The sequence below is a fragment of the Parus major genome, chromosome 15 (assembly GCF_001522545.3).
Source record: "Parus major isolate Abel chromosome 15, Parus_major1.1, whole genome shotgun sequence".
NCBI classification, from domain to species: domain Eukaryota; kingdom Metazoa; phylum Chordata; class Aves; order Passeriformes; family Paridae; genus Parus; species Parus major.
Window position 1 is genome coordinate 3,630,841 of NC_031784.1, and position 26,395 is coordinate 3,657,235.

General features: G+C 44.5%; 1 protein-coding gene across 2 annotated transcripts; it reads right to left on the minus strand.

Moving 5' to 3' along the window:
- On the minus strand, positions 1–26,351 carry NAA25 (N-alpha-acetyltransferase 25, NatB auxiliary subunit). 2 transcript variants are annotated; one of them, XM_015644271.1, is made up of 24 exons: positions 26,284–26,351; positions 23,453–23,538; positions 22,351–22,489; positions 20,630–20,748; positions 18,944–19,018; positions 18,023–18,130; positions 17,549–17,627; positions 16,956–17,067; positions 16,052–16,141; positions 15,560–15,729; positions 14,687–14,799; positions 12,368–12,575; positions 11,819–11,905; positions 10,788–10,968; positions 10,145–10,244; positions 6,484–6,635; positions 5,852–5,977; positions 5,363–5,606; positions 5,059–5,182; positions 4,633–4,695; positions 4,103–4,200; positions 3,777–3,887; positions 3,220–3,366; positions 1–3,093 (listed from the first exon to the last, which is right to left on the minus strand). In XM_015644271.1, exons 1-24 carry the CDS (start codon positions 26,339–26,341, stop codon positions 2,971–2,973), a joined length of 2,913 nt encoding a protein of 970 aa, XP_015499757.1. In that variant the 5' UTR covers positions 26,342–26,351; the 3' UTR covers positions 1–2,970. The 2 variants fall into 2 exon arrangements, with proteins under 2 accessions (XP_015499757.1, XP_015499756.1); XM_015644270.1 differs by having other exon boundaries at positions 4,633–4,698.
- Between the last annotated feature and the right edge of the window lie 44 nt (positions 26,352–26,395).

The following is a 26,395-nucleotide window of genomic DNA, read 5'->3' on the forward strand; positions in this document are numbered from 1 at the left end:
TGATTTGTAACGAAACTGACTTTTATATAAATTATAAACCCATCCAGTTTAAAGCAGTTCAGTTGCAGTTGTGTCACTTAAGTCCGTAGAAGGCTGAGGCGTACATATCTCCTACAGTCATAAATTAACAATAATCAAGAAAGAGAAAGTTCAGATAAGGCTGCAAATACAACAAAAAAAATAATCCCTAAGTTTACTAACCATTAAAATAAAATCATGATTATCAAGGATTGCAAAATATAAATGCAATTTCTGAACAGTTAAAAAGTACAAAAATGATGGACAACACAAACAAGCATTGTACAGTTTGTCCCGTGTGTAGACAAAGCAGGGTAGGAGATTTCCAACCTTTATCTACATCAGACACCAATTTTAAGCCGAGTGGAGTTGAGGAAATCTGTAAAAGGATCGTGGCTCATGATCCCAGTAGTATAAAAGCAGTATTTTTCAGTCTGTAAACAGTAGTCTTGGTAGCTTCTTCTAGGTATGTTTTTCAATTCATCACCCAAAGAAAATCCGAAACAAACAAAAACAAATCCTAAGAGTGGAAAAAAGAGGAACAGCAGCAATGGATTATAGTTTGAATTTCTTACCAGGTCCGTGTGGGACATATTCTGGAGGGGAAATGCTCTTTAGTAAGAAATATATAATATATTTAACTGTACATATTTTATAGGGGGAGAGAAATCCTCCCTCAACCAAGCCCCCAGTCAGTCAGTACAGAGTCATTTTTGTACACAGTTTCCTCCTAGAAAAACTACAGTTTGGGAAGAGACGGCCTCTGCTTTTAGAAACCACCGGGTAATCCAAAAGTTCTGTGTGTGACAAGGTCATTCCCTGAGGCTGGAAGTGGAAAGAGAGCAGCAGCTGGCACTGAGAACAGTCAGTATTCCCCGTGCTGGAAGTGAGCGAGCCATGGTTCCACCCTGTCCCAGCCTCTGCCTCAGATGACACAAGTCCCCCCCACAGTTTCAGTTCTGCTTTCAAGGGATGCAGGAAACATTTTTTTAACCCAGCTTCTGCTTGCAGGCACACAGGAGGATTTTAAATGCTTGGTTTTCCTAATCTTAAACCTCACTTATATTGTCAGCATTGCTTATTGACATGACTGAGTTCAACCTGGTGTAGCAGCAGTGGAAGGAAATGCCAGCCTGGATCTGCCATGGGACTGTCCCCTGTGTCACCTTTGCTGTGTTTGTGCAAAGCCCTCTGGAATCAGAGGGAGGGGACAGCAGCAGTGCCACTGTACCCCCTGACTGAGAAGGGCAGTGCCCATTTCTGGCTCAGGGCTGCTCTGAACTGCCCCCCAGCACTGGGATGGTTTTCACTCACCCTACACACCTGACAGCATCACCTTCAGTCACCAGCATTGCTTTAATTTAAGGAGCACACCCTTCTTTCAAAAATGATATTTCTATACAACTTGACAGTTCTGTTTGGTTTTTTTCTTTTTTCCCAGCCAAAGTATTACTATAAAACAGACTTAACACATTTTGGTATTCCTCCAGCCCAGAGCACTTACCAGACATTTTAATTCAACCATCAGGACATCCTTTACAATTTGACAACCTGCAGACATTCTTCCTCTTTCCCTTCCAGGATGGGGCAAAACCAAACTAAATCCAGCAAGAGCAGCTATGGGACTTTTTTTTTTTTTTTTTAATACAGGGGATTTATTAAAAAAATACTCTCATTAACATTCTAGCATTACTAACAAAACAGAGGAGATGACAAAGTCAGTCAAGCTCTCTTCAAACTTTAAATCTAGATTCAGATCCTGCGGTTCTAAACCAGGAGATGAGGAATCTGTTTGGTCTGACCTGTCCCTTGTATTGCAGGTACATAAACTGTTTTTTTTGCCGATCAATTTTAGGCTGCATTGCTTTTTGAACATGAAAAAACCCAGCAGAAATGCAGGTTCTGTGGGAGCAGATGATATGGTCACACTTTCTAACAGAAAGCTTCATGAGCCAGTGCTTGGATAATCAAAGTTCAACTGCAAAAAGCAAGCACACAGGTACAAAAAGGATCTCGGCCTCAGACCACAGCGGAAGCAAAAGTTACCTCTGCCAACTTAAAACCAAAGCCAATAGGATTCCATTTCTATTAAAATATTGAAGTCTTAAAGTTTCAGTAATCTAAATACACTTTTTAAAAGTCATGACATTGCTGTTTGACATTAAACTGACATGATACCAGCGCAGTGTAACACTTCACTGCAGCCATTATTTACAAGGTCTCTCGTTTTGTCTTTTTTTTTTTTTTTCTGAAACACACATTCCCATTCACATTCCCATTCCCTTCTCTCTCTCTCTGAAGTTTGCTCCTCATCACATTTGCAGTTTTCCCGAGTTGTGCACAGACACCTCCTCCCTCCCGCTCTCTCCTGGAGGATCCTGGCCCAGCTCCGGATGATTCCCAGCCCACCACGGAGGCCTCACCTCTCCCTGATGGACCAACACATGGAATTCTGTCAGCAGGACCAGGTGGTTTGCAGACAAAACAGGCAGCTCCAAGCCGGGCTCAGTTCATCAGAGGCGGCTGAATGAGGACATCTACAATTCCTGCATTTCTAAGGCAAGGCCCATACAAAAATTATAAACACTGTATGGTGATGAAAATATCCTTGGAGATAGATGCTTTACACTGGATTGCTATTGCTGCTTCTAAAGACCATCTCCAGCTGGTTCTAGAGATCAAAAGGGAAGAAAGTGAATTTTCTCCTGTTGCAATATGTTTATGAACATGTATAAAAAGTGGTCAAACCCTAGGAAGGGTCCCTGCTTCTTTTATGTACAATAATTTAAATCAGCTCAATACATCTGTAATACCTAAAAAAAATTGTTTCATGATTTAAAGTCCTTCATGCATTATGAGGAAGTTCTGGATTAAAGTGATGGTAGAGTGGATGTTGCTTCTGTCTGGGACTCTGGTATCACTCCCTTGTGGAGTCTGTCAGTGATGCATTGCTCAAATCTTTAGTTTTTTAATGGTATCGAGTCTCTTTTTCAGCAGCTCTCCAATTTCCTGAACTGAGTGATGGTAACTGCTCTGGACCTTCCCTTGCACAGTCTTTGTAAACTTTTTTTCTTCCTGCAAAGTGCAAAAGAGAAATCACTCACTCCACAGCAACTGTTTAAATCCTCCCCTTTTACACTTTCTCCAACATCTCAAACACCAAAAAGAAATTCCTGAGTGTTTGCATGGGGAATCTCTTACCTGTAAAAGCAGAGTGTCCTTGAGGGACAGCTCTTCAAGTTTTAGTGCAGTCAGAATGATTTCAAGCCCTTTGATATGATCTATTACATTGGAAGTTAATGTCTGGAGTTCAGTTACGTAATCCAGGAAATGGGTAAATACAGGTGGCTATAAAAACAAACACAGGTCTTGAATTTATAAATACATATTAATGTCCATTTTATATAACTCACTTTGTCATATATAATTCTCTTCTTCCCACCAGTGCTAAGCTATAATTTATCTACCCAGATAAACACTCCCAGCTGACAAGTTTACTGTGGTGCATTGCAGGCAGGAAGGTCAATGACACTCTAAACTGTATTTCTCATTTAAAAACCATCACATGATGTCACAAATATGACACAGCACTGATTTTAAACAGCAAAAATTAGCCTCAAGTAATCATTACCCACATCAATCTCCACAAGTTTATGAAAACCAGTTCATGTTCATGTTATCTATCCTCATTTTTCTTTCAGTATAAATAAGCTGTGATTAGGGGTGGGGGAAGAGAGGAAAAAAAATATTGTTTGTACCATTGCTACACTGCTTTCTTTTTTTTTCTTCTTCTTTTTTTGCAGGTTGGATTTAAAAGGTCGGAGGACACTGTCACAGTAACTTGATACCCACAGGGCAATGGAGATCGTCTGGAAGAAAGGTAAAAATATGTTCTAAGTTGCATTTACAGGAGGCCTCTGATTTCAGTGTTCCTGGTAAAACTCAGCATGATTAAAATAAGCAACAAAATCTCTCTTGAGTTCTCATGAGTGACTGAGATCGAACTTTCACTGTGTTTCAGTCCCAACATTTCTACTCCACAGTACTCCAAATTTTCTAGTTTCCAAAGGAAAAAAAAAAATACCTCAACAAAGAAGACTAAGTTTTCTAACAGGTTTGGATGAGTTTTCAAGGTGCCATCTCTGACTTCAATCAAATCACCTTTACATTTATTGAACAAATCTGAAAAGAAAAAAGAAAATCCTTACTTGAGGATGAAGATCACCTTAAATGTGCGTTTTCTGTACACCAGGTATGTGAGTGTAGCGTGCAGAACTGTCAGGGCACTGACCACTGAGATAATGAGTCCTTTCCATCTCCTCTGAGTTCTGGCTCATCACAAACATTTCCACACCCCCAATGAGCCCCCCTCCCCGACCCAAGCACCAGGAGAAGGAGCTGCCCAGGCTGGGAGATAAATGCACTGAAGGGCACAGCACGTTCTGAGCATGCAGCAGCTCCAGCACACAAGCCAAGGGCAATCCCAGCCTTGTTCTCAAGCTTTCACAGGGCCTGCAGATGCATCATCACAGCCCATCCCTGCAGACACTCCACAGCCATCCTCAGACAGACAGGAAGCTCTGCTTTAGTGTCTGTTCTGGAGTTACCATTTACCTGTCAGTCGTTCTACTAAAGACTTGAAACTATTCCCTATTCTTTCCTGGATTTCTGCTGAGTCTTCTAGGAAAAAAAAAAATAAAAATTATGAGTTATAAACTTCTGTTATTTTCTGCTTCCAGAAAACCAAGAGGCATTTAAATACAATTTAGTGTCAGTATTCAAAGGTAAATGCAACTGCTTTCAAGGAGCAGCCAGTATTACAGCACCATATACTGTAGAAAAATGAAGACTTACATAAAACATTAAATAAAGGCACTGGCTCTCAGATAATTTAGCATCAGACAGAAAATTTACACACAAGTAACAGTTTTGAGTCCACATCCTCCAACGCCCAGCAGCCTTCAGACTAAACAGAGACATGTGGCTCCCTCCCACCACGCACCACAGCAATGTGGTCAAACCCCTGCCCCAAACACTTACCTAAGCCATTGGTATCTAGTTCATAAATATCACTAACAAGATAAAACAAGCTAGTCTGGCACTGACAGCTGCCATTGCTGAAGAAGCCAGCCATTCGGGTAGGAGGAGGGCCAAGGACAGGATACTAGGCAAGAAGCAAAGAAAAAGATAAAGGTGTTGCAGCTTTTCCTCATCCCACCCAGTGCCTGGCACATCTCCCAGTCAGTCACACACCACAAACCCAGGGGCAGTTAAGTGCACTCTGCAGCCTGCACGATGCATTCCACGGTCAACATTTGGGGGAGAGCTTTTGCTTAACTGGTACCTGGATTTTTTGTTCTAGAAACTTCTTCCCTGAATCCACTGCCGCTTCCAGCTGCTGCAGCAGGGCTCGGATTGTGTCAATCTTGGACGAGACACCGTTCTCTGCAGTCTTTTCAGAATTCTTTGGTTGGATGGTGTGGCCAAGAGTTGGGAGTCCGCTCACCAGCCTCAGCGTTAAAGACCGGATTCGCAACCACAGAGTTTCCTCCTCCAGGGAGAGCTTCCGATGCTCCTCAGAAATGTCCCTGGAGAAAGGCACCAAAGCCGTTCAGGCAAATGCTCCAGGCATAAAAGCCTACCCAAAGCTCCCCAATTCTGTATGACAAGGAATGAGTGGTCAGAAATTCAGAAAACTTTCAAGCTTGAAGGGCAGCACTGCCAGATGTGGTGGGTGGTGCTTAAGGCAGCCAGCCCAAGGAAAACTGAAATATGGGAATTGCCCTTGAAGGAATTTCTTTGCTATGTGTGAGTTGAGGATATTTCTACTCACCTGTCCTTTGGATCCCAGCTAAACAAGACCGTCAGGTCTCTGTTGTCACGCAGATCTTTCCATGGAATGTCATCCTCCTCTGGGCTCAGACTCATGGACTTTATACTTTCTTCTAAACTGGTTGATCTGTAGGTAAGAACAAGCAGCACCAAATCAAACATCTGATCACTGCAAAGGGAAAACAGCTCACTAACAGAGCATGTTCTGTGCACTGCTGAGCTCTTCCCTCTGTCAGGAATGTGACACACACGGCACTGGCAAGGATGCGAAGGGACAGCAAAATCAGAATCACAGAACCCTGAAAGCTGGAAAAATCCTTTAAGATCTTCAAGTCCAACCATCAATACAGCATCACCAGCATGGTCACCACTAAACCAAGGCCTCAGTGCCCTCCCACATTTTCTGAACACTTTCAGGCATGGTGACTCCACTGCTTCCCTGGGCAGCCTATTCCAATACCTGACAACCCTTTCCATGAAGGAATTTTTTAAAAACCTTTTAAACCGGAGACCATTAAAAGCAGAAAGAAACTTCAGGGGCAGAATTACAGCTCTGAGGTTCCTGCAGGTTCAACTCCCCAAGGCCTCTCTTGGCCCACTCCCAGTTTTCCCCATGGCAGGAGCTGTACTCACATATTTGCTTCAAGTAAGAGGTCCAACAACATCCTCTCGGTGCGAACCTGCGCGAAGTGAAGGGAAGAGTTCAGCCTGTTCCTGAACGCGATGAATTCCGGGATCTTCTCGAACGCCCCGTACTTGTAGGCTTGGATGATGTATTCTGAGGTCTGCAACACAACACACAGCAGCTCTCATTAGGGACTTCCCAAATTAGGAACAACCAACAAGGTCACTGCATTTCTGTGGTTTTTATGAGCCCAGAGGTGCAAGACCCGGTGGATTCTCAATCCCTGGGAGGAGTTTGCACTTCTGCTTCTCCAAGTCACCCGAGCAGTTTTGCTACTTTAAATTGGAAATGCTCCATGGCAGTGAGGTTTAACAACCAAACCAACACTAAACACGTTGTTGTCACCACAATGAAAAACACTTCACAGACAAGAAATGCTTTTGGAAGGCTCTTTTTCCTTTCCTTTCCTTTTCCTTTTAGATGCATGATTGAAATCATTAAATCATCATTTCATCATGAGAAATAATTCCAGGCAAAAGAAATATAGCCCAGATTTTCTGGAACTGACTTGGATGTGCATCACATATTACCACAACATAGATTTTAAAAAAATAAAAATTACTCACACATTTTTGTTTTCTCTTTTTTATTAGAGTTTTGAATACAGTATCACATAGTGTGTACATGGCACAACACAAACACCACAGGAAACTCTCAGGGTCCATGGGATATTTTGCTTTCTCTCTGATGAAATGCAGCAATACAAGGCAGGCAGCCAGTATTTCACTTCAGTCCAAGCAATCTCCAAAAAAAGAGATTTTTATGATGAAGGAGCCCCAGACAAGCAGTGTTTCAATGAAAATGTCTGTCGACACAGAGTGAACTATTTCTGCTCCCAGTGATAGCTGAGTTTTTACATCAGAATTACTCCACAACTGAGAAATTCTGGCAAATCAACTATTTTCTTCTGAACAAGGTTATGAACTGCACTGAAGATGAGAGGCATCAAAAAAGGCTTCTGCTTAACTGAATTCTATATGGTCCTAACTGACTCAATCTGTCTGGAAGGCTCTGAGAGACCAGAAGGCAACACTCACAGATCCAAAACAGCATTTTTTTTCCTCTCTGAACCAAGAAATATCCTCTAGGGAGTTGTCTTTATTTTTTCTCCCCCTAAGTAATTTGGTTATTTGCACTGAATGAAAAAAATATGCCAAATATTCAACAACATACCCTCTGATCAACAGCCTTGCAGAGGTGACTGTCAGGGACTGGCTATGGGCTCTAATTCAACTGCATCCACGTGGTTTTTAAATCCCCCCAGGACACGTTGGAGTGGTTTGCCTGCAGTATCTGGAGAGATTAAAGATGGATGGACACAAGAAAATTAGAGAGATTACTGGTGATTCTGCATAGCTGAAGGAGGACTATCTCGAGGAGGATAAAGTTGCCTTTTTGTTTTGGCCAAATATAGCAATGCTGCCTTCTCTCTCCTCCCTGTCCTTGGCATCCTCTCCCAGAGCAGGAATAGTGGCAGGATTGCACAGCATCCTACGTGGCTGTTACTCATGGGATCACTCTGACACAGGATTCACGTCAGGCTGGGAAGTTCAGCAAGTCAGGAGAATTTTGGATTTATCCAAAGCAAGAAGTCTGATTCAGGAGCTCTATTTTTATGCCAGACTTGCATCCCACACTTCCTGCACCAGGCAGAGTCCCACACACAGCTCTGTGCTGTGACATTCCAGCTATCTCAGCAACAACCTAGGGAGGAGCAGGCAGCACCAGAAATCTGTAAAAGGGAACTTTTAAAGGATAGGCCTCCCTTTAACACTGCAGATGTGGTTCTGGGGCTTGAGTGGGAGCTGCTCCAAGCACCCTCAGCATAAAGGGGCAGCCCCAGCAGAACCACAGGAACTGGGAGCAGATGCTGACCTTGCGAAATGTTTTATGGCAAGGAATCCTTCCTCAACCCCAGTCTCATCACACCATCATCCCCAGGGAACAGCACCCTGAACTGAGCCTTCACCTCCTGCCATTCCTGGCTGTAAGAACAGCTTTTGAGGCATTTCCCATCAAAAGGATATTCAGGAGACAACCACTGGGAGTGCCCAGAGCACAGGAGAGATTTGGAGACCTGAGAGCAACATCAGCTCCTTTGGCTGCAACACCATCTCCAAGATATGATGTGGGTGGTTCCAGAGTCCCATCCTCATCTTGTCACATGAGGAATTCTGTCCTCCTGCTGCATCACTTCTGGCCTCTTGAAATCCCAGCATTTTAAGGTGTAGCAGCAAGGCAACACCTTTTTTGGGATTTCTGGAACACGAGTTGTGTTCTCCTGCCAACAAGCACCTGGAATGCAGCCATCACCATCCAGGTAGAGACGCCGAACCACTGGAGACATCCAACTCTCCTCTGCCACAAGGAGTATCATTCATGCCACAGAGAATAACCTGCTCCCAAGGGAACCACACCTCAATTACTTCAGATTGTTTTCCATGGAAAGATGATTTCTTGATGCTTTACAACACAGCGTTCCCAAGCAGAGGAATAACATCCAGAAGTTTTTTTCAGTTCACTTTTCCACCTGGTGCCCAGCAGTTGTGGGTTTCATTCAGACAGTTGGTTCCAGGGATGTTTTGCATTAACATCCACCAAATGGCTTTTAAACATGACTGAAAAGTTACACCTCAATAAAAAAACAGGTGAATCCAGCCCTGGATCCAGGGCTTCACTCACAGGAATCCAAAGCCTCTTAGCAAGTAGGAAAAAAAATGAGCAACTGAGGGATGCAGAGCAGAGTGAGCTCCCATCCCACTGAATAATCCATGTGCATCCCTCAGGAAAATCTCCGTGTCAGACACAGCTCACAGGAACTCAGCACCTACACTCCAGGCACAGGGAAATGGCAATGGGAATCCTGTACCCAGGAACCAGCTGGGCTGCCAACAGAGCAAGCTGCTGCTTCTGAGTGGATTCTGTGTGAGAATCTTTGCTACTCAGTACAGACAATTCCCATGTTTTTGTCTATTGCTGGGATAGTGGGAAAGCAAATTGTGCCACTGCACAGCCTCTGGAGCCAACTTAGCCAGTGGCTGACTGGCAGATTTACAACTGGATTGCACTTTTGTTTCTTAGGAAGTAAAAATAATCTTCTTCATCTACCTCTTAACAGTGTCCAGGGTGTGAAATACAAATACACAGGATATATTCTCATTCCTCAGAATGGGATGGTCCCTTTCAAGTGAAGTTCACCCCTCACCATGCACTGAAAACACACAGCTCCAGTGATTGTAACAAAGGATTCCTCATGTCCTCTGTAACTTTCCAAAATGCCAGATTTACGACACCAGCACTTATTTCCACATGACATTCCACTTCTATTCTTGCATAAAATTACGAGCATTAATTTAAAAGCAATCATACCTGTTTCAAGAGGAGCATTAAAACTTAAAGGAAGCTGAAGCAAAACCTCATGCAATAGTAACTCACAAATCCTTGCAGTAGAAAATGCAGCTTGAGACAACCTTTGCTACAAAGCTGCACCTACAACTGCTCTTTCTTAGGTTTTAAACCCCTACATGTGCACAAGCCCTGCACAGGGCTTCTCTAAGACATTTTGCTGTGTTACAAGGTCATGGTGGGGGGAGGTTTCTTTCAACTTACATCTTTCTGGTTGGAGTGGAAAAACCTGAGTGCAAAGTTGCAGGATTGGGAAGCAGCAGCGTAGTGGCCCAGGGAGCCGGCGTAGCGCGTCAGGAGATAACTGCAACAAACAGCACCAGGCAAACGTCAGCCACTGCCCTGGGAGGCAGCTGCACAGGAGACATCTGGACATTTAACAGCATTAACAGCCCTCATGGGCAAGTTCAGGCTTTTAGTGGAATGAATTCTCAATTTTTTAAAAGCGGTATGTGAAGGCTGGGAGTTCTTTTTTCACCTTAAGGGTGCAAGAGCTGCTCAGTGAGAGACCCCCAAACACACCAGCCAAGGGCTTTGGGTGTGTTGGCTTTCACTGGTGCTCCCAAGCTGGAACAACAACCTCTGACTGGCAGCCAGCCATTTCACAGATTTCCTTCAGATTAATTAATACTCTAAAAAAATCCAACACAGATCAAAATCACAAGGGGAAGACACTCCATAAAAAGGAGGAGCGTGCTGTGGGTGTGCCTCCCAAAAGTCCCAGAACACTTTGGCACAACAGCATGTGAAAATGTGACAATCTGCTGAATTCTGGGTGGCAAAAGAAACTGCAGCTGTCAGGATGGGGCTTGAGCAGGACTGATTATTCTCAGTATGTACCACCCACCCGATGGTGTCGTGCTGGATGTGCTTGGCGTCGAGGCTGGAGTAGAGCTCCGAGACGGGTTCAAAGGCGCCGAGCCGGCAGTAGATCCGGATGAGCAGCAGCTTAAACTGAGCATTGGAGGGACTGTGAGACAGCCCTTCCTCCAGGAGAGTCAGGCACTGCCACACGGCCGCCTCTTCACCTGGTGACAGACACAGCACGGGCAGGTGTGAGCAGGGACAGGCACAATTCCCTCTCCCCACCTTACGCAACGCTCAGAGAGCTGCCAGGGATTGCACTCTGCAGATGGCCCAACCTAACACCTGCTCCAGCACTCCAGCTGCTCCCTGGGGGAATAATCCCTCCCAGGGAATAGCCAGCTCACATCTGCACAGAGCACACTGCAGGAAAAGTGACTTTCCCTGATGAATCCTGGGCTGCTTGGGAATTTCAGCTTGCACATTGCAAAAGAGCCAGGAATTCGAGAGCCCACATCCACTTTCCTGCCAGAAAGCTGACCACGGATTTACTCAGGTTAAAGACTAAATCTTCCTTGGGAAGGACAAGGGTGTAACAGATAACAACACAGAAGGGCAGGAATATACACATGGACACCCAGCACTGGACACTGTGGGATTAAGAGACTAACATAAGGAAGGAGCAAGGGTGGAGTACAGGCAGATTTATTTCAGGGAACAGGTCCCAGCAAGTCTAGAAGCAAGGAATCCAAAAGGCAGAGTATGTCAGGAAGAGAAAGGAACACTCTCTAAACACTTCTGCTATCAGAAAGGAGTTGTCAGCAGAACTCATGCAAAGGGAGATAAAAAAGGAATTAATCAGAAAAATTAAATCTGTTTAGAGGTTGGTGAGATTCAGGACAAACACCAGCTGATCAGAGGGACTCCTGAAATACCTGATATTGCAAAAATAAAACAACCCAGAAAGCCCCAGGCCTCACAAGCCAGGCCAGGCACTCACTGGCCACAGGGACAGTCTCCCTTTCCCAACCTCCCACAGAGATATCAGTGCAAGGCACAATTTTGGGAACGTACCTTCCAGCCACAGATCAAGCAGCAGGTGAACTGCAAGCAGGCAGTAATAATCTGAAAACTGCAATTCAGTTTTCAAACAAGATTTCCCTAAAAAGAGGAAAAAAAAAAAACCAGTTACCCTTGAATTACTAACAGTGCTGCCAGCTGATCTCACAGTCAGGGTTACTGAGAGAGAGAACCACAGTTTAATTTATAAAATCAGAATTGTCTTAAAATCCAAACAACTTTACACATCACTGAGTGGCCTTTGGGGCACTTCAAACATTGACATCTGGTGTAAGAAGAAATGAAGAAATGACTCCCTCAGCTGCAAGATTTACAAATTAATAACTCCTAACCACAAATGTGTCCTATGCACTTCAGTGAGAAAACCTGGCATTGCTTTAAAGCCAGCAAAGGACAAACAGACCATCTGAACTCCCAGGAAAACCTCATTTATCTTTAAGAAACATGGCTGAAAAGAAAAACAATAAAAGGAGCCACAGTTCAGGGAAGGTGAAGGGTAGAATCAGAAAGGAGAAAGCCAAGTTTTCATCAGATTTTCCTCACCAAACTCCAACCCGTGGCGGTATCTCAGCATCAGCTCCCGCACCACCGCCAGCTTCTGCTTCTTCTCCATGCTGTGGTAGATCCCCAGCAGCCTGGAGAGCTGCACCACACACAGGTGCTGCTGCAGGGCCTTGATGTCACCTGGCAGAGCCACCTCGTTCTCGGCCGCCGCCGCCAGCGGGATCACATCCAGCAGCTGCCGGATGAACTGCAAGAGAAACCACGGTGGCAAAGGCTGCAGGGCTGCACCAAATGGGGAGGAAGCATCAATTCCCCCCTCCAATCAAACAAACAAACAAAAAAAAGCAAGGAGGAAATATCCATGTTGATGTCACACAACCTGTGGATCAAGAGCAACCTTCGAGATTTATTTATTTTTTGTGTAGCTCACTTGTTTTTTTTTAATTGCTAGAGGTTTTATTAAGTTTCATCAAACAGATGCAGGGAAGAAGAATCAGGGGCAGGTTTCCAATTCATTGATACACCAGGGAGTTCAAGCACCTGTTAACACTCATGGTAATAGGAGATGCAATTAAAATAATTAGTTACTGACAGGCTTCTCAGCACACTTCCAGGCAACGATGGCTTTGCACTGTTACATTTTCCCTCAGCTCTGAAGTAATGTGCAGCACTCAGTGAGGTCATCAACTCTGATTAATGACTTCTTTTTGGAATTAAGAAAAGCAGCTTCTCATTGTTTAGTTTTAAAGGGAGACAAAAGACTCCTCACAGCACACAGGGCTGGGCAGCAGCTTCTTGCTCGGAAACCCAACATTGTCTGCAAACTTAAATCTGAGTTAAAGCCAATGAATTTGGTTTTACTACACTTGGTATTGACACAGAAGAATTGCATCGAATGCAAGCCCGAGGCAAAAAGCTCAGGAGCAGCAAGCACAACACACACCAATTCCAGTTGTCCCAAAGAATTTGATGAATGCTGTGTTGACAGATCTTTTCAGTTTGAAACTCTGCCAAGCTGAGCAAGGTCAACCACACCATTGGTTCTGCCCTCCAATTTTACACCTCTAGGAAGTCAAGGTTGGTGTCATGACCGTTATTTCAGGGCTATCTCACGTGGCAGTGGCCCAGCAAGATCGCGATCTCAGCTACTGAAGTGGAAAACTCATCAGCACTTCAGCACCATGAAACCTCCTCAGCTCCTCGTGTCCTTGACCAAGTTAAACTGCTGCAGGTGCTGCTTCAGGGAGAGCCAGAAAACCACCCAATACATCAGTTTGACACAATATATATTCCCGAATATTGTCAGTAAATCAGCAGCAGTTTTAAGGCCAGACAAAAAATTTCGAAGTCAGACTCATGGTTTTACAAACACTGTGACAAAACTGGAGTCTGAACTACTATTAAATGTAATTTTTCACTCCTGGTTTTGAATTTGTTTTCTGGAAAGTTAGGATGAAACCTCTTCAGTACTTTAGGGCTCCCTTACAATGGAATCACCATTTCCAGGACTAGGAGTTCAATATCCTGCTGGCCACATCTCTTGCCAGTGGGCTAAAACCACACCTTTAAACGTAAAACATCAGCAACAGCCGTCCCTGCCACAGCCCCTCCTCCCATCAGCAGTGGGGCTGAGGGAAGAGCTTGCATCAGGAGTCAAAAAATACTTTTGTGCATTTTGAGAACCTCACTACCTGCACTTTGTTTACCAACATTTTATCCCCAGGCTCTGGCTGATCCCAGATTCTCTGCCCTCCCCAGTGCTGATCCCTGGACACAATGGCTCAGACAAACACTGGGGTGAGTGACAGAATTCCCAGCTGTTGAAATCACTCTGGGCTGTTCATGACTCTGCACAAATGGGCTTTTCAGAGAAACTCTTTTCCAGAGAGTTGTTTCAGAAAGAGATTCTGGAAAAAACTGCCATAGGTACCTCCATGACCCCAGGACTGGGGTCAAAGTGTCCCTTCTTTGGCACTGCCAGAGCCATGCAAAGCATCTGTGACATCCCTGCAGGAGATCAGGGGGCAGCTTCTTCCCATTAAACAGAAACTTTGAGCTCAAAGCACCCTGACACCTTGAAAAATGGGAATAAAAATGCCAAAGGAATACCAGATCTGAGACTCTGCAAGATCAAACTTAGCTTTAAACCTCCAGTAAAAATCCTCTGAATGAAACTTCTCAAGTGTTCAGATGTTCATGATATTTCCTACAGCACAAAGAGTTCTCTGAATTTCAAGAAGAAAGTAAAAAATTTAAGTTTCCAGTCTTTTAATATGATCCATGGGTATTTGAAGATAAAGGGGCCAGAATGGAAACAACCAGTGCAGTTCCTGCCACCACTTCTTGACATTTCCTTACCTTTGTGTACTGGCTGGGTGGGAGGAGATCCACAAACACTTTGAGATCAGTAAAACAGCAGGGCTTGTCCCCAAATTTTTTGAAGTACTGGAACATTAGTTCTTCTGGATCACCTAGGAAAAAAAGCCAGGTCACCTTTTTAACACCCTCTAAGAGAAGTGGAATCTGTAAAATCACTATGAGAAATCTTTGTTCCTGCTTTTTTTCCACCCCCCTTCAGGATTACAGAGCGATTTAGAAAACAGAGAGCTGCACTACTGCAGATTTTAACAGAGGCTCAATGTCTCTGGTAACCAAGGACACATTTAAAAAAGCCCAAGAGCTTCATTCAAGCTCCTTTAGCAGATAAGAGCTCAGCAATCCAGGCAGGCACACACAACCTCTGCTTATCTCACCACAGCTTCTTTTGGGATGGGAAAACAAAAGGAATTAGGAAATGGCACAGATGTTGCTCTAATCACATTCCCTTTCATTGAGTCCCTAAATGCCATTTTGTGATGCAGTTTTTTAAAAAGCAAAACCTGGCCTTGCTGCCATAAAAACTTAAATCAAAACCCACTCTGAGATTTCAATGTTAACAGCAAGACTTTCCATCAGGAATCCAGTGTCAGTGACTGAATGCTCCTAAATCCCTGAGGCCCTTTTGAAAACCTCCCTGCTGGCTTTTCCAAGCTCTGCAGTAGTCTGGAAATACAATCTGGAAACACCTGCCTTTCTTCAAAGTTCATCTTCCAATGCTTTTAAAATTCTTTACATACAGAACAGTTATTTTTTCCTAATGAAGAATCCATTTAACTCGGTGATTTAGCAGAAAGTTTCTGCTCTCTCTCCCTCTCTCCATGGATGAATTCCTCACTCAGGAGGGGCTCTTACCCAGTTTGTACTCATCATTGCAGCCCCTGTGTCGCAGGCGCCTGATCAGCTCCAGTTTGGCCAAGTACGGTCCCCGCAGTGGCCGGGAGCTCTTGGACTCCTCTGTTATCCTCTCCTCGATGAAGTTCACAGCCTGCTCGATGGAGCAGTGCACCTCCCCTTCCAGAGAGCTGCAACCACACAGACAAAAGGTTCTTGGAGAGTTCCCACTGATAACACACGCTCAGCACACTCCCAGGACAGGGAAATGATGGATTCTCCAACTCGGTCATCACAGAAAACATTGAGCAGGAAGAGCTCTATAATGTACAATTTCCATAAACTATTCCCAGCCTCCAGATTAAAGCAGAAAAAACACACAAAAACAAAGCAGGGAACACACATCATTTGGGTTCTGACATCAAGAAGTCACTCTAATATTGATCATATGAACCCAAACAGTTTGCTGTAGCACAAAGGGAAAATAAATCCACAGTAAAATTCTCAACTTACTGCTCTTCCTCTGCTGGAGGCGTCCAGGATTCATCAATGAGTTGAAACACTGAATCAAAGTAAGTTATATAAAACTGCCAATCATCTGAGCTGAAACAAAAATCAGGCACAGGACAAAGTTTAGGGAATTGCCAAAATAGTTAACAGCTGAAACTACATTTCTTGCCAAAGCTGAATTGAGGAATAACACATAATCATATTACAGAAAAAAACCCAACTGTAATCATGAAATTGTTTCCTGTTGAAAAGGTCTCAAATCTTAGGAACATCATCATCCTGAATTTCTGGAAACACATTAAGCAAAATCATTTCAATTCAAAACTGAGACAAGCTATGAAGTCTCCTTCTAAAATCCACATTCCAGTCAGAGCTCAGCAACATCCTCTCAAAACGTGAAGGCAGAAGTTTCTCTTCTCCATTTAACTTAAAACTAAGATGAGAGTACAGCTAAATTCAAAAGCAAACACCACATCTCTCCTGACAGTTCTGAGACAGATCTGATCCCACTGGAATGTTCTGTCTCCTGATGCATCTGTTCCAAGCATGCATTTCCCACAAGGAAGTCTGGCCAAATGGGAGAAATCTAGATGTAGAAAATTTAATGTAAAATCATGGACAGGATGAGAACTGCAAAGTCAGAGCTAGACAGTTAGCACAGAATTTAGAAATAAGGAGGTAAACAACCTTTTATTGCATTGATGTGCTGCTAAATTCTGCCTGCAAAAAAGCGGCAACTCCAGTCCTGACCCTGACTTTCCCTGTGACCTTCACCACGCCTGGCTTTGGAGAAACTTCCTTATAATTCTCCTATTTTAACCACAAAAGCCACCAAACAAGGCCATTCCAAAACAAGCAGGGATTTTTGTTCCATCTTTTTTGCAGGACTGCAGGAATCCTCTCTCACTTTTTGAGCAGCAGCCTCCGGGCCAGCGCGTTGCACTCGGGCCACCTGTGCAGCTTCTTGTACATGGCCATGCACTTGTTCTCCCGGCTCTGCAGCTCACTCGTCAGCTTCTCTGCAGCAAAAACACATGGAAAGCTCAGCTCATCCCTGCATTTCTTCCCTTTTCCCTGCTTAAACCTTCTTATTCCAGCCCAGCACCAAACCACCAGGTCTAACGCAGCAGCAGCCCGCAGAAAGATTTCCCATGGAAACCTTCACATCCCAATTCCAAGCGCATTTTAATCCTCACTTAAACTCCTCTAAAATGCAGATATTGAAGACTTCTCAGTTTTGAAGATGGCAGCTACAACCAAGAACATGATCCCAATTTACCACTGCAAAGCTCAGACCTGAATAGTGTTTAAATATCATCAACAAAGTAGGCAAAAACAGGTTGCAAAAACACCTCCAGGGTTTACACTGAGGTTAAAACTGGTGTTAAGTCAGGCTCCCTTAATTATTTTTCCTTTTTTGAAACAGTGGACAAGTGTGAAACAAAGGGGACCTGATACATATTCTCCACACAACTCTTGATTTGTTAAAGAATAAATTACCTCCAAGTTTTCCCCTCACAACATCTAAGGCTTCCTTGTACTTCTCCAAACGTTCCAGGATCATGTAGTACAGTTCCACCTTAAAAGAAAAATTAGACTGCAATGAAATTTGCCAGGAAGATCACATCCAGGTGTGCCAAAAGAGAAACTAGGGGATACCAAGCCTGCAAAGCTATCTTTAGTATCCCAAAGGGTGCAATACTCAGATTTAGGTCTTTTTTTCCATTCTTAGTCCTCAGGTTTTTCTTGGGGCCTCCCAAAGAGCAAAGCACTTTATCAGTCAAATCAAACACTACAAATTGCCTCAGCCACAGGATTCTGAGGCTCTCCTAACCCCCTGTTTATGGTTTTCCTTCTGTCCCCTACATTTATATTTAATTCCAAAACATTGTTGATTATTTTAAATTTTCCAAGGTAATCAAGTTCCCTCAACAGTGCATTCCTTGTCTCAACAAAGTTCAAACCAAGCCTTACTTCAGCCTCAGCTTCAATCTTGTCCTCTTTCACCATTTTTTCCACCATTCTCTCAGCAAGTGGCAAAAACATCGTCTTGGAGAGGTTTTCATCCTGTGCTGAGATAGACTGAGGAAGAGAGGGGTTATTGTAACAGCTCAGCAGCTTCCTGTCATGTCCCACCCACTGCTCTTTTCACTTTGGAAGAGGAAAAAAACCAAAACCAAGGTGCTCCAGTCCCCCCCAGGCACCTGTTGGGAGCTGCCATCTGTGACCTGAGAGTGCAACTGCTCTGGGAAAAGGCAGCAATAAAATTGGTATTGCACAAAAAAAATCTCATTTTTGATCAGCTCAACCAGAGCCTTGCACCTCTGAGCCCACAAACCTTGTGGTAAAAACATGGAGCCAGAACACTTTTGTGTTTTAAACAGCACAGGATTTTAGAGAATGTGATTAAAGCCCTCCAAGCTTATTTTTGTTTGATTTTGTGTGTGATTAGTGCCCAAATGTGCTGCCTCAACCAGCAGCAGCACAGCTGATCTGTGCCTATTCCTGCAGACTTGCTGCTAATTCCAGAGCTCTCATTTATTCCCTCCAAGAGCTTTTATAACCTCATTAGAGAGGCACAATTCTGACTGAGAAACTGCAGAGAGTTGAGGATTTATTCATTATCTCTGCCAAAACAACAGGTGGATATTAGTGCAGATCAGAGAATAATTCAAGTTGTATAAAAGCTGTAAGGCAATAGTTAAATTGGATTATAAACACACCTCAGCATTTATTTTGGACCACAACAATAATGCTGCTTAAGAAGGGCTCAGTCTTTCTCCCAGCACCACAAAGAAACAGCTCAAACACAGATTTTACCCAAAACCATCATGTTTTCCCTCAGAACATTTCTGCAGCAGCACTGGCACTGCAGCAAGCCAACACTGCACACACCTGCATGATCAGGCTCATCACGGACCAAAAATAATATGGATTTTTGGGAACAATCTTATAAAGTGCCATTCCAGCCTGAAAAACAGAAGACACAAGTTTCACCATTCCTGAAATAGATTTATTTCTACGATCTCGTGATGGGCAGTGGACAACATGGGATTTGCACATGGGAGGACTTTTCCCCACCAGCAAGCTCTTCCCTCCTAAAGCACATCCCTGAGGAAAACAGAGGGTGGAAATGTTTCCAGGGACTTTGTGTGGGTCTGACAAGGAACAGCAGAGAGTGCTGATTGCCTACACAGATGACAGCTTTAGCTGGAAGTGGTAACTCCAGGAGGAAGCAGATTTTTATTTGGGAATTGGGGGATATCCAGTGCTGAAGGACACAGCAAACTCATACCTGCCTCAACACTCACTTCACACCCACTGAGACCCCAAATTTAGGGGCACCTCCATGTGCAAAGCAGGGGGAGCAAAGGTTGAGCAGAGAACTTGGTTGAACCAAAGCAGAGCCCCAGGAATTCACAATTTTCCCAGTCTCATTAACAGCTATTCCCATATTTCCCTCACAGTGCCTGTGTGTCAACAAAGGACTTTCACACCTACAAAATTTCAAGAAACTACACATAACAGTCCACCACCACAGCTGGACTTTTGTGCCAATTCCCTGACTGCAGCTGGCATTTTCCAGGATTTTCAGCTGGAATACTCCAGAGCACAGGACACTGGGGTTTATTTTCATTCCCTAATCAGACACCATCCACACACTCCTTGCATCTCCCTGAATCCAAAAGCTCAGGGCAAGATCCCACTCTGACAATGTGATATTGATATGATGATTTGATTCAATTGATATTGAAAATGATAATTTAATGAGATCCACATTTTTATGTCACTTCAGACATACAAAAGGTCACATAAATGTTAATTATTGTTATGTGTGACATTTTCTCCACTCACGACTGTGATCTGTCACATCTAAAGTTTGGGCTGTGTCATGAGGTTTCTCATTTCAGGTACACCAGTAACTCCTTATTTAAGCCAAACCTGTGCAAAAATCCAAGTCACAGCAGGAGCAAGAGGGAGTTCAGCACTTATTTCTTGGCTCTCTGCTTTTTTACACAGAAGAGTGAGCACGCAGGCCTTGAAAATCATCTTCCATTTACAGGCATTCTCCAGGCACCTCATTTGGAAGGGATGAAAACAAAACCAACCAGTGTGACACTGTGCTGCCAACTGAGAGGGGATATTTCAAGAGCTTTTTAGTTTTCCTTCATGGAATGACACCAATACAAGTTGTATTTTAGATGCTCACGTAAGAGCACGGGGAGGATTTATCTTCCTAAGGTTAACAGAGAACTAAGGTCAGAATCAAGTGTGAAAATGTGGATCAGAAGCTCCTCCTAGATGTGTCTATTCCAGAATTCCTTTATTTTGTACTGTCAGTACAAAACCACAGAGGAGCAAAAGACACAGCTTTAAGCAAACAAAATTTTTGTCTTTAGACAACTCACCTCCAAAAAATGAGGTTTAAACCTCTCCATAAAAACCTACCAAGAGTTTAACTTCTGCATTAACCCAGCTCAGCTTTTTGGAGGATTACTCATAACAAGTAAATGAGAGTAAAAGAGAATAATACATTTTAATTTAAATACATTTAGCCAGAACACAAATTGTTGGTCATACCTGTTGCATCTTTTTGTACTCTCCAACCCTGGCATAGGCCATGAAGAGGTGGGAGTGATACTCTTCACTGTTGGGGACCTTCTTCACAGCTGCCTCATAAAGTTTAGTCACCAGCTCGGCTAAACCAAAACCAGATGCTAGAGTTAAGACCAATTTGGGAACATTTTAAAGCACAGCTCCTTAAAGAGCACCAGGGATGCTCTGAACAGCAACTAATTGCACCCATCAGCCCCAAAAATGTTGTTTTGTCCCCCAGGCACTGCAAACATCAGGCAAAGGAGGAAAGCGCTTAAAAAACTCCAAACAAACCTCAGAACAGACTTAAATCAAACTAGAGTTCAACAGCAGCAACTGAACTGTTCAGGAGAATTTTAGGTCTACTTTTAAAGTAAGTTTGTCTATTTTTGAGCATTAAACTGAATGAGGGTTTCTCCTGTTGGCAGAATGACTTCTCCATGTGAATTATGTATCAAACACTTTCTGAGCCTAACAGCAAATTAATTATTCTTATCACAGGTTTACTCATATTAATCATATCCTGCTATTTCCCAATTGCCTGTATCAGTATTCTGAACAATTATTTCACACTATACTTTTTAATAACAGGTCTATCATGACAAAATACTTCTGATAGGACAATATGCAAAACTCTCTCACATTTTCGTATTAATTCATATAAAATTCCTTCCATATTCTTTTTTCTTATACAAAAAATTGTAGCTCAGAAATAGAAAAGCAAATGTAAGTTGCCTTTCACACAGCTTATACATCCCTGACACAGATACAGAAAACATCTAATTACAATTTTCTTGCAGGACCAAAAGTGGAAGAGCCTCACATGCACCAGTTCCTGAGTTACAAACCTGAAAGTTACAAAGCTCAGCTTAATGGAACAATTAATTAATTGTTAACAATCTTGCCATTCACAGGGGTTTATGCTGAACTCAAAAATACACAAAAAATATTGGTTTTCCTCAACAAATGATGGTTTAACTCCACAAACACACACAAAGAAATCAACTGGGAGAACATAAGCAATTGCTCTTTTGCAGACTGATGCAAACAGCCTTTTCTGAAGCTGTTTCACCCCTTGATCGTTTCTCCAGCAGTAAATTTTGGTGGTACCACCCACCAAGCTCCACAATAAACACTGGTTCCACCACACCACACTCCCCAAGAAGCCCCAGAAACAACAACTGTTCAAGCTGCAGAAAAGCAGGAGAGGAGGTCTGGCATCTCTCTGAAACGCACAGGAAACCTTCCTCCATCACTGATGATTCAGTATTTTGAAAATACAAATCACTACAAGGAACCTGACAAAGCTGTTTGGCCAAACTGGGAGGTCAGGATCTCCCTCCTGTTCTTCACCAATTTCCTGAGGCCTGAACCCCTCACCCTGTGGGATTTGTCATCTCTGTCACTCTACTGACAACAAATTCCAGTAGTTTCATTAACAAAAGTGAACACTCAGGCTGCTGGATATTTACCAACACTTCATTTAGGACCTGCTATACAATTGTGCTTGTAAGAAGCCTGAATGAGGACTTTTTTTTGCTTCATGAAGATCACTACATCACTACAACAGCCATCACTTCAATTCTGAACCTCCTAACAGCCTCTCACATACACAAATCCTGGATTTTACACGTTTCCCACCAAACTGTGGGGCACAAACCTTCTGGAAGAACACAAACAGATTTCTGGGAGGGGAACAAACTCACGTCTGTGCATTTCCCGGTAGAGAATGGTCAGTGCTTGCAAGGAATTATCATCTGTGGGTTCAAGTGCTGCTACTTCTTGTGCCAGGGCATAGGCTTCATCCTGCTTGCCAGTCCTCTGCAAGCCAATGGCCTTCAGCACCTGTGGACACAACACAGGCAGCTCTCAGAGACAGTTTGCATCTGGAAACCCTCTCACTCCTGCTGGGAACCACCTCATTCCCTCTGCAGAACTCCAGGCTTTATTAAGCATTTAATTCATGTGGCTGGAGAGGAAAACTCCCAAATCCAAAAGCATCAAAGAGGGGATCTGACTTCTTAATAAATGTTGAGGTTGTCTCAAGGCATCACCACAACATGGTTTTCTCTACCTGCAGGCTGCAAACAGACCTGTGCTGCCAATTTTCCTTAGTTTTCTTTCACTGACTGGCCAGAGAGAAGTGACAGAAACAAGATTCAGGTCAATGACACTTGCTGCAGTTTGGGAAGCTTTCAAAATGTAGAAGTGGAGTGAACTGCAGAGGGAATCCCCCAGGGAAATGAGAAAAGCAGAGTCACACATTTGGGAAAGGAACAGAACTCCCTTCCCTCAACAGGGCACAGCAAGGAAGGTGGTGAACAAGCAGAAGAGCAAATGCCTCCAAGATCATGGAATGCTTTGGGTAAGAAGGGACCATAAAATCATCCAGCTCCACACCCTGCCACAGGCAGGGACATCTCCCATGGACCAAGCTGCTCCAAACTGGCCACAAACAATTCCAGGGATGGGACATCCACAGCTTCTCTGGGGAACCTGTTCACCTCGTAATGTTTTCCTTAGACATTTCCTCCCAAGGAGATGTTCTGATCTCAACCCCAGGGCTCCATGAGGCATTTCTAAAGCCCAGCCCATGTGCCAAGGTCACCTGGAGTGGTGCTGACAATCAGCACAGGTAGAACCAACACTCCCATCCTTACCAGGGCATCTGTACAAGTTTTTTGGGCAAACAAGACACAGGTGAGCTGGAGCAGAGATATTCCAGAGGGCTCAGAAATCACTGTGGAAGCTCCCAGAGAAAGGGGCAGTGGAACACCCTAAGACTGGGTGCCCCCCAGTCCCACTCACCTTGGCACAGTGAAGGTCCTTGTGCTTTTTGAGCAGTTTATCTGCTTGCTGGATTGCCATTTTATTATTGCCATTATCGAGATAATCTGCAGAGGAAGAGCACACACAAAATCACACCAGAACACCGAGGCCATTCTGGAAAGGCACCTCCAATTTCACCACCGAGCATCTGCTGTCACACCAGCAGCACAAACCACATTTTCCCTGTGCAGTTCCTCCTAAGCCAAACATTCAGGAAACTGTCATTTCAGGGATGAAGGATTCATCTCGTTGTACTGGTTTTAGTCATTCAAACAAACAAGCTTTTGTAATTACTCCACACAGATCATTACAGCAACAAAAGAGACCCATAATAGAGAGGATTCTGCAGCAACAGCTCTTTGCTGGCAGTGCAGCTCCAGCGCTTTAGCAGGAAAAGTAGAAATTAATTTGGTGTGTCTTTGGGAGAATTTAAAGGACTTCTAACAGGCAGGAGGTTAGAAACCAAACACACACACTCCAGCAAAGTGGGAAACACCTGTCCACACCATCCATACCTCGGGCAGAGCAAACCTGTCCCCCTGGAGTACCCTGACCCTGCCACCAGACTGGTTTTGAAGACACAACTGTGAAGCATCAATATTTCCTAGGGGGATATCCCACTATCCAGTGAAACTTCAGCTGCAGAAAACCCGTCTCCAGACCCTTTTCTCCCTTTTTAGCTCGGAATCACAGTTTTCAAATTGATCTTTATGTTATTACACTATTACAAACAAGCAGTTTTAGACCAGGACATGATTCCTACGTGTTCCCCTTCCTTCAAAAATTCCTCCTTCCTCACCAAACCCAGCTCTGCTGCCCCTCACGTGCCAGGGGGAGGAAGGGGCTGCTCACACTGCTCTGGCCTCTTTCCTCAGTTAACTGCAATTACATCACACACATTTTCCTCATCAAACCTGTCGTTCCCATTATGAGCCAGAACTCTTTTACTGAGAAGTGACCTTTGGCAATCCTCAGCACAAACTGTGCATCTATTCTGATTTACAGATTTATATTCAACAACTTCCACATTTGCTCCCGTGGCCAGGTGGGTATTTAAAGCAGAGTTAATTTGGCTCCTGAGTCCATCCACAGCAAAACTCTCACAAGGCAGCCTTTCCACACTCACCAAAACAAACATTGTTGCATGAAATCCAGTTTGAGCCACAAGACACTGTCCTCCTTCACTGGGTATTTCAACTTAAAAAAAAACCCTCAGTGTCACCTTTAACAGTAAAACTTAGGGGATTTCTCAGTGAAGAGGTTTCAAAGGTGTGGAACAGCACATCAGAGGCTTCCTGCTTTAAGGCTCTGTCACCCAGTTTAGTGACACACAAATTATCCCCCACGCTGAGCTGTCTGACTGGGATTAACAGCTGTGCCAAAAACACCTCAGCTTTGGGTGTCCCAAAGTAAATCAAATAACCCCCAAACCTCCTTAAAACCACAGCAGAACGAAGAGATTGTATTTTCCTAACAAAACGGGTTGTTGGAAGTCAGTGCAGCTTCCATAGGAAATGAAGCTAAAGGAAAATAAACTTCAGCCTATGTTGGTTCATAGGTGGGGGTGTTCAAAGGCTGGAAATGCAACACCTGAACCTTCAGGTGAAGGGAGAACAAGTCAAGATCAAAGATAACCAGAGCTGTCGAGGAATCCTGGGGAACCACGGCACAAACCCAGGCACACGCTGAAATCCAGAGGCAGATCCTGGACCTCACCCTGCAGCTCCCCAGCTGCTGATGTGGGGAAGTTGTGTGTTTATCACACGCTTCATTTCGGCTTCTGCAGCACCACAGCCTGAGATCAAACCTTGCACTGCAGAGAATCCTTTCCAGAACGAGCAGAAAGGAATTTTAAAGCTCTCCACAAAATGAACGCGGTGAGATGCTCAGCATCATCTGCTTCGGTATCAGCTCAGTTTACCCGGATTTTTCTATTTATACCATTTCATACACAGGTTATGACAAAAATAACTGCACATCAATGAAACTGCCAATCACAGCACGGATGGGAAACTAAGGGACAAAACCTCAAAATCGTTACATAAAGACAAACTGCAACGAACTTGAACACTTCTAATGGAACAAAATCATCTTCTTCCCTTTCCCTGGAACCCATCACGGATTCAGCCTGTACTGCACCATCCCTCTGCCCCAGCAAAGGACATCCCAAAGCACCTCCAGCCCCAAACCAGGGCAGCTCTCCGCACCTCTAGGGAGAGGTTTTTATTCCTGCTGAAAAAGTTAGGGACGTTTTCCTCAATCTTTATCAAATCTTCAGTTTTAAGGACGAAACGATACCGTAGCCCGGGGAAGTGTTTTCCCTTTCTTTCGCCAAATTTGCATAGAGCCAAGCTTTGCCTACAACATCCGAAACAACCCCAAGAGCACAGGCTACCCTCGGAAATACCGGGGGACACAACAACACCGGACAATTCCTACCGACACCGTCCCCTTCTACTTCTCTCCTGCCTCCCAATTAATTCCCCCAACAGCGTCACCGCTCCGTGCCACAACATCCAACACAACTCCGGGGCATCCGCGGCTGCTCCTCGGGGATGAATCCACTCCCGGCTCCTCCGCAGCAGCGCAAAAAGCTCCGGCCGGGGTCACCTCGGCTGCGAGCGGCGCCGGCCGCGCTCCCCGCCTCAGGCCGAGGGGGCACCCCCGGGGCACGGCGGGACCCCGGCCCGGCCGGGCGGGCGCCGCAGCCCCGCAGCCCCCGCGGGGCCGGGAGCGCGGGAGGGTGTCGGGGGGGCTCGGCGGGGCCGCGGCGGCGGCGGGCCCGGGGCGGGGGCGCGGCGGGTCCGTACCGTAGATGGGCCGCAGGCGGCGGTCGTTGGGGTCCTGCACATGGCCCCGCGCCGCCATGATGAGAGCGCAGAACGCAGCGCGCAGCCGCGGCCGGGGGCGGGCAACGGCGAA

What these genes read in the sequence shown, in the direction of transcription:
- NAA25 (XM_015644270.1), bottom strand. Translation starts at nt 26,341, where the DNA reads ATGGCGGCGCGGGGCCATGTGCAGGACCCCAACGACCGCCGCCTGCGG. An exon ending in CCGCCTGCGGCCCATCTACG is followed by an intron (nt 23,539 to 26,283) that starts GTACGGACCCGC and finishes CTTCCTCTGCAG; the next exon opens with ATTATCTCGATAATGGCAAT. An exon ending in TGTGAGGGGAAAACTTGGAG is followed by an intron (nt 17,068 to 17,548) that starts GTAATTTATTCT and finishes TTTTTGCTGCAG; the next exon opens with AGAAGCTGACGAGTGAGCTG.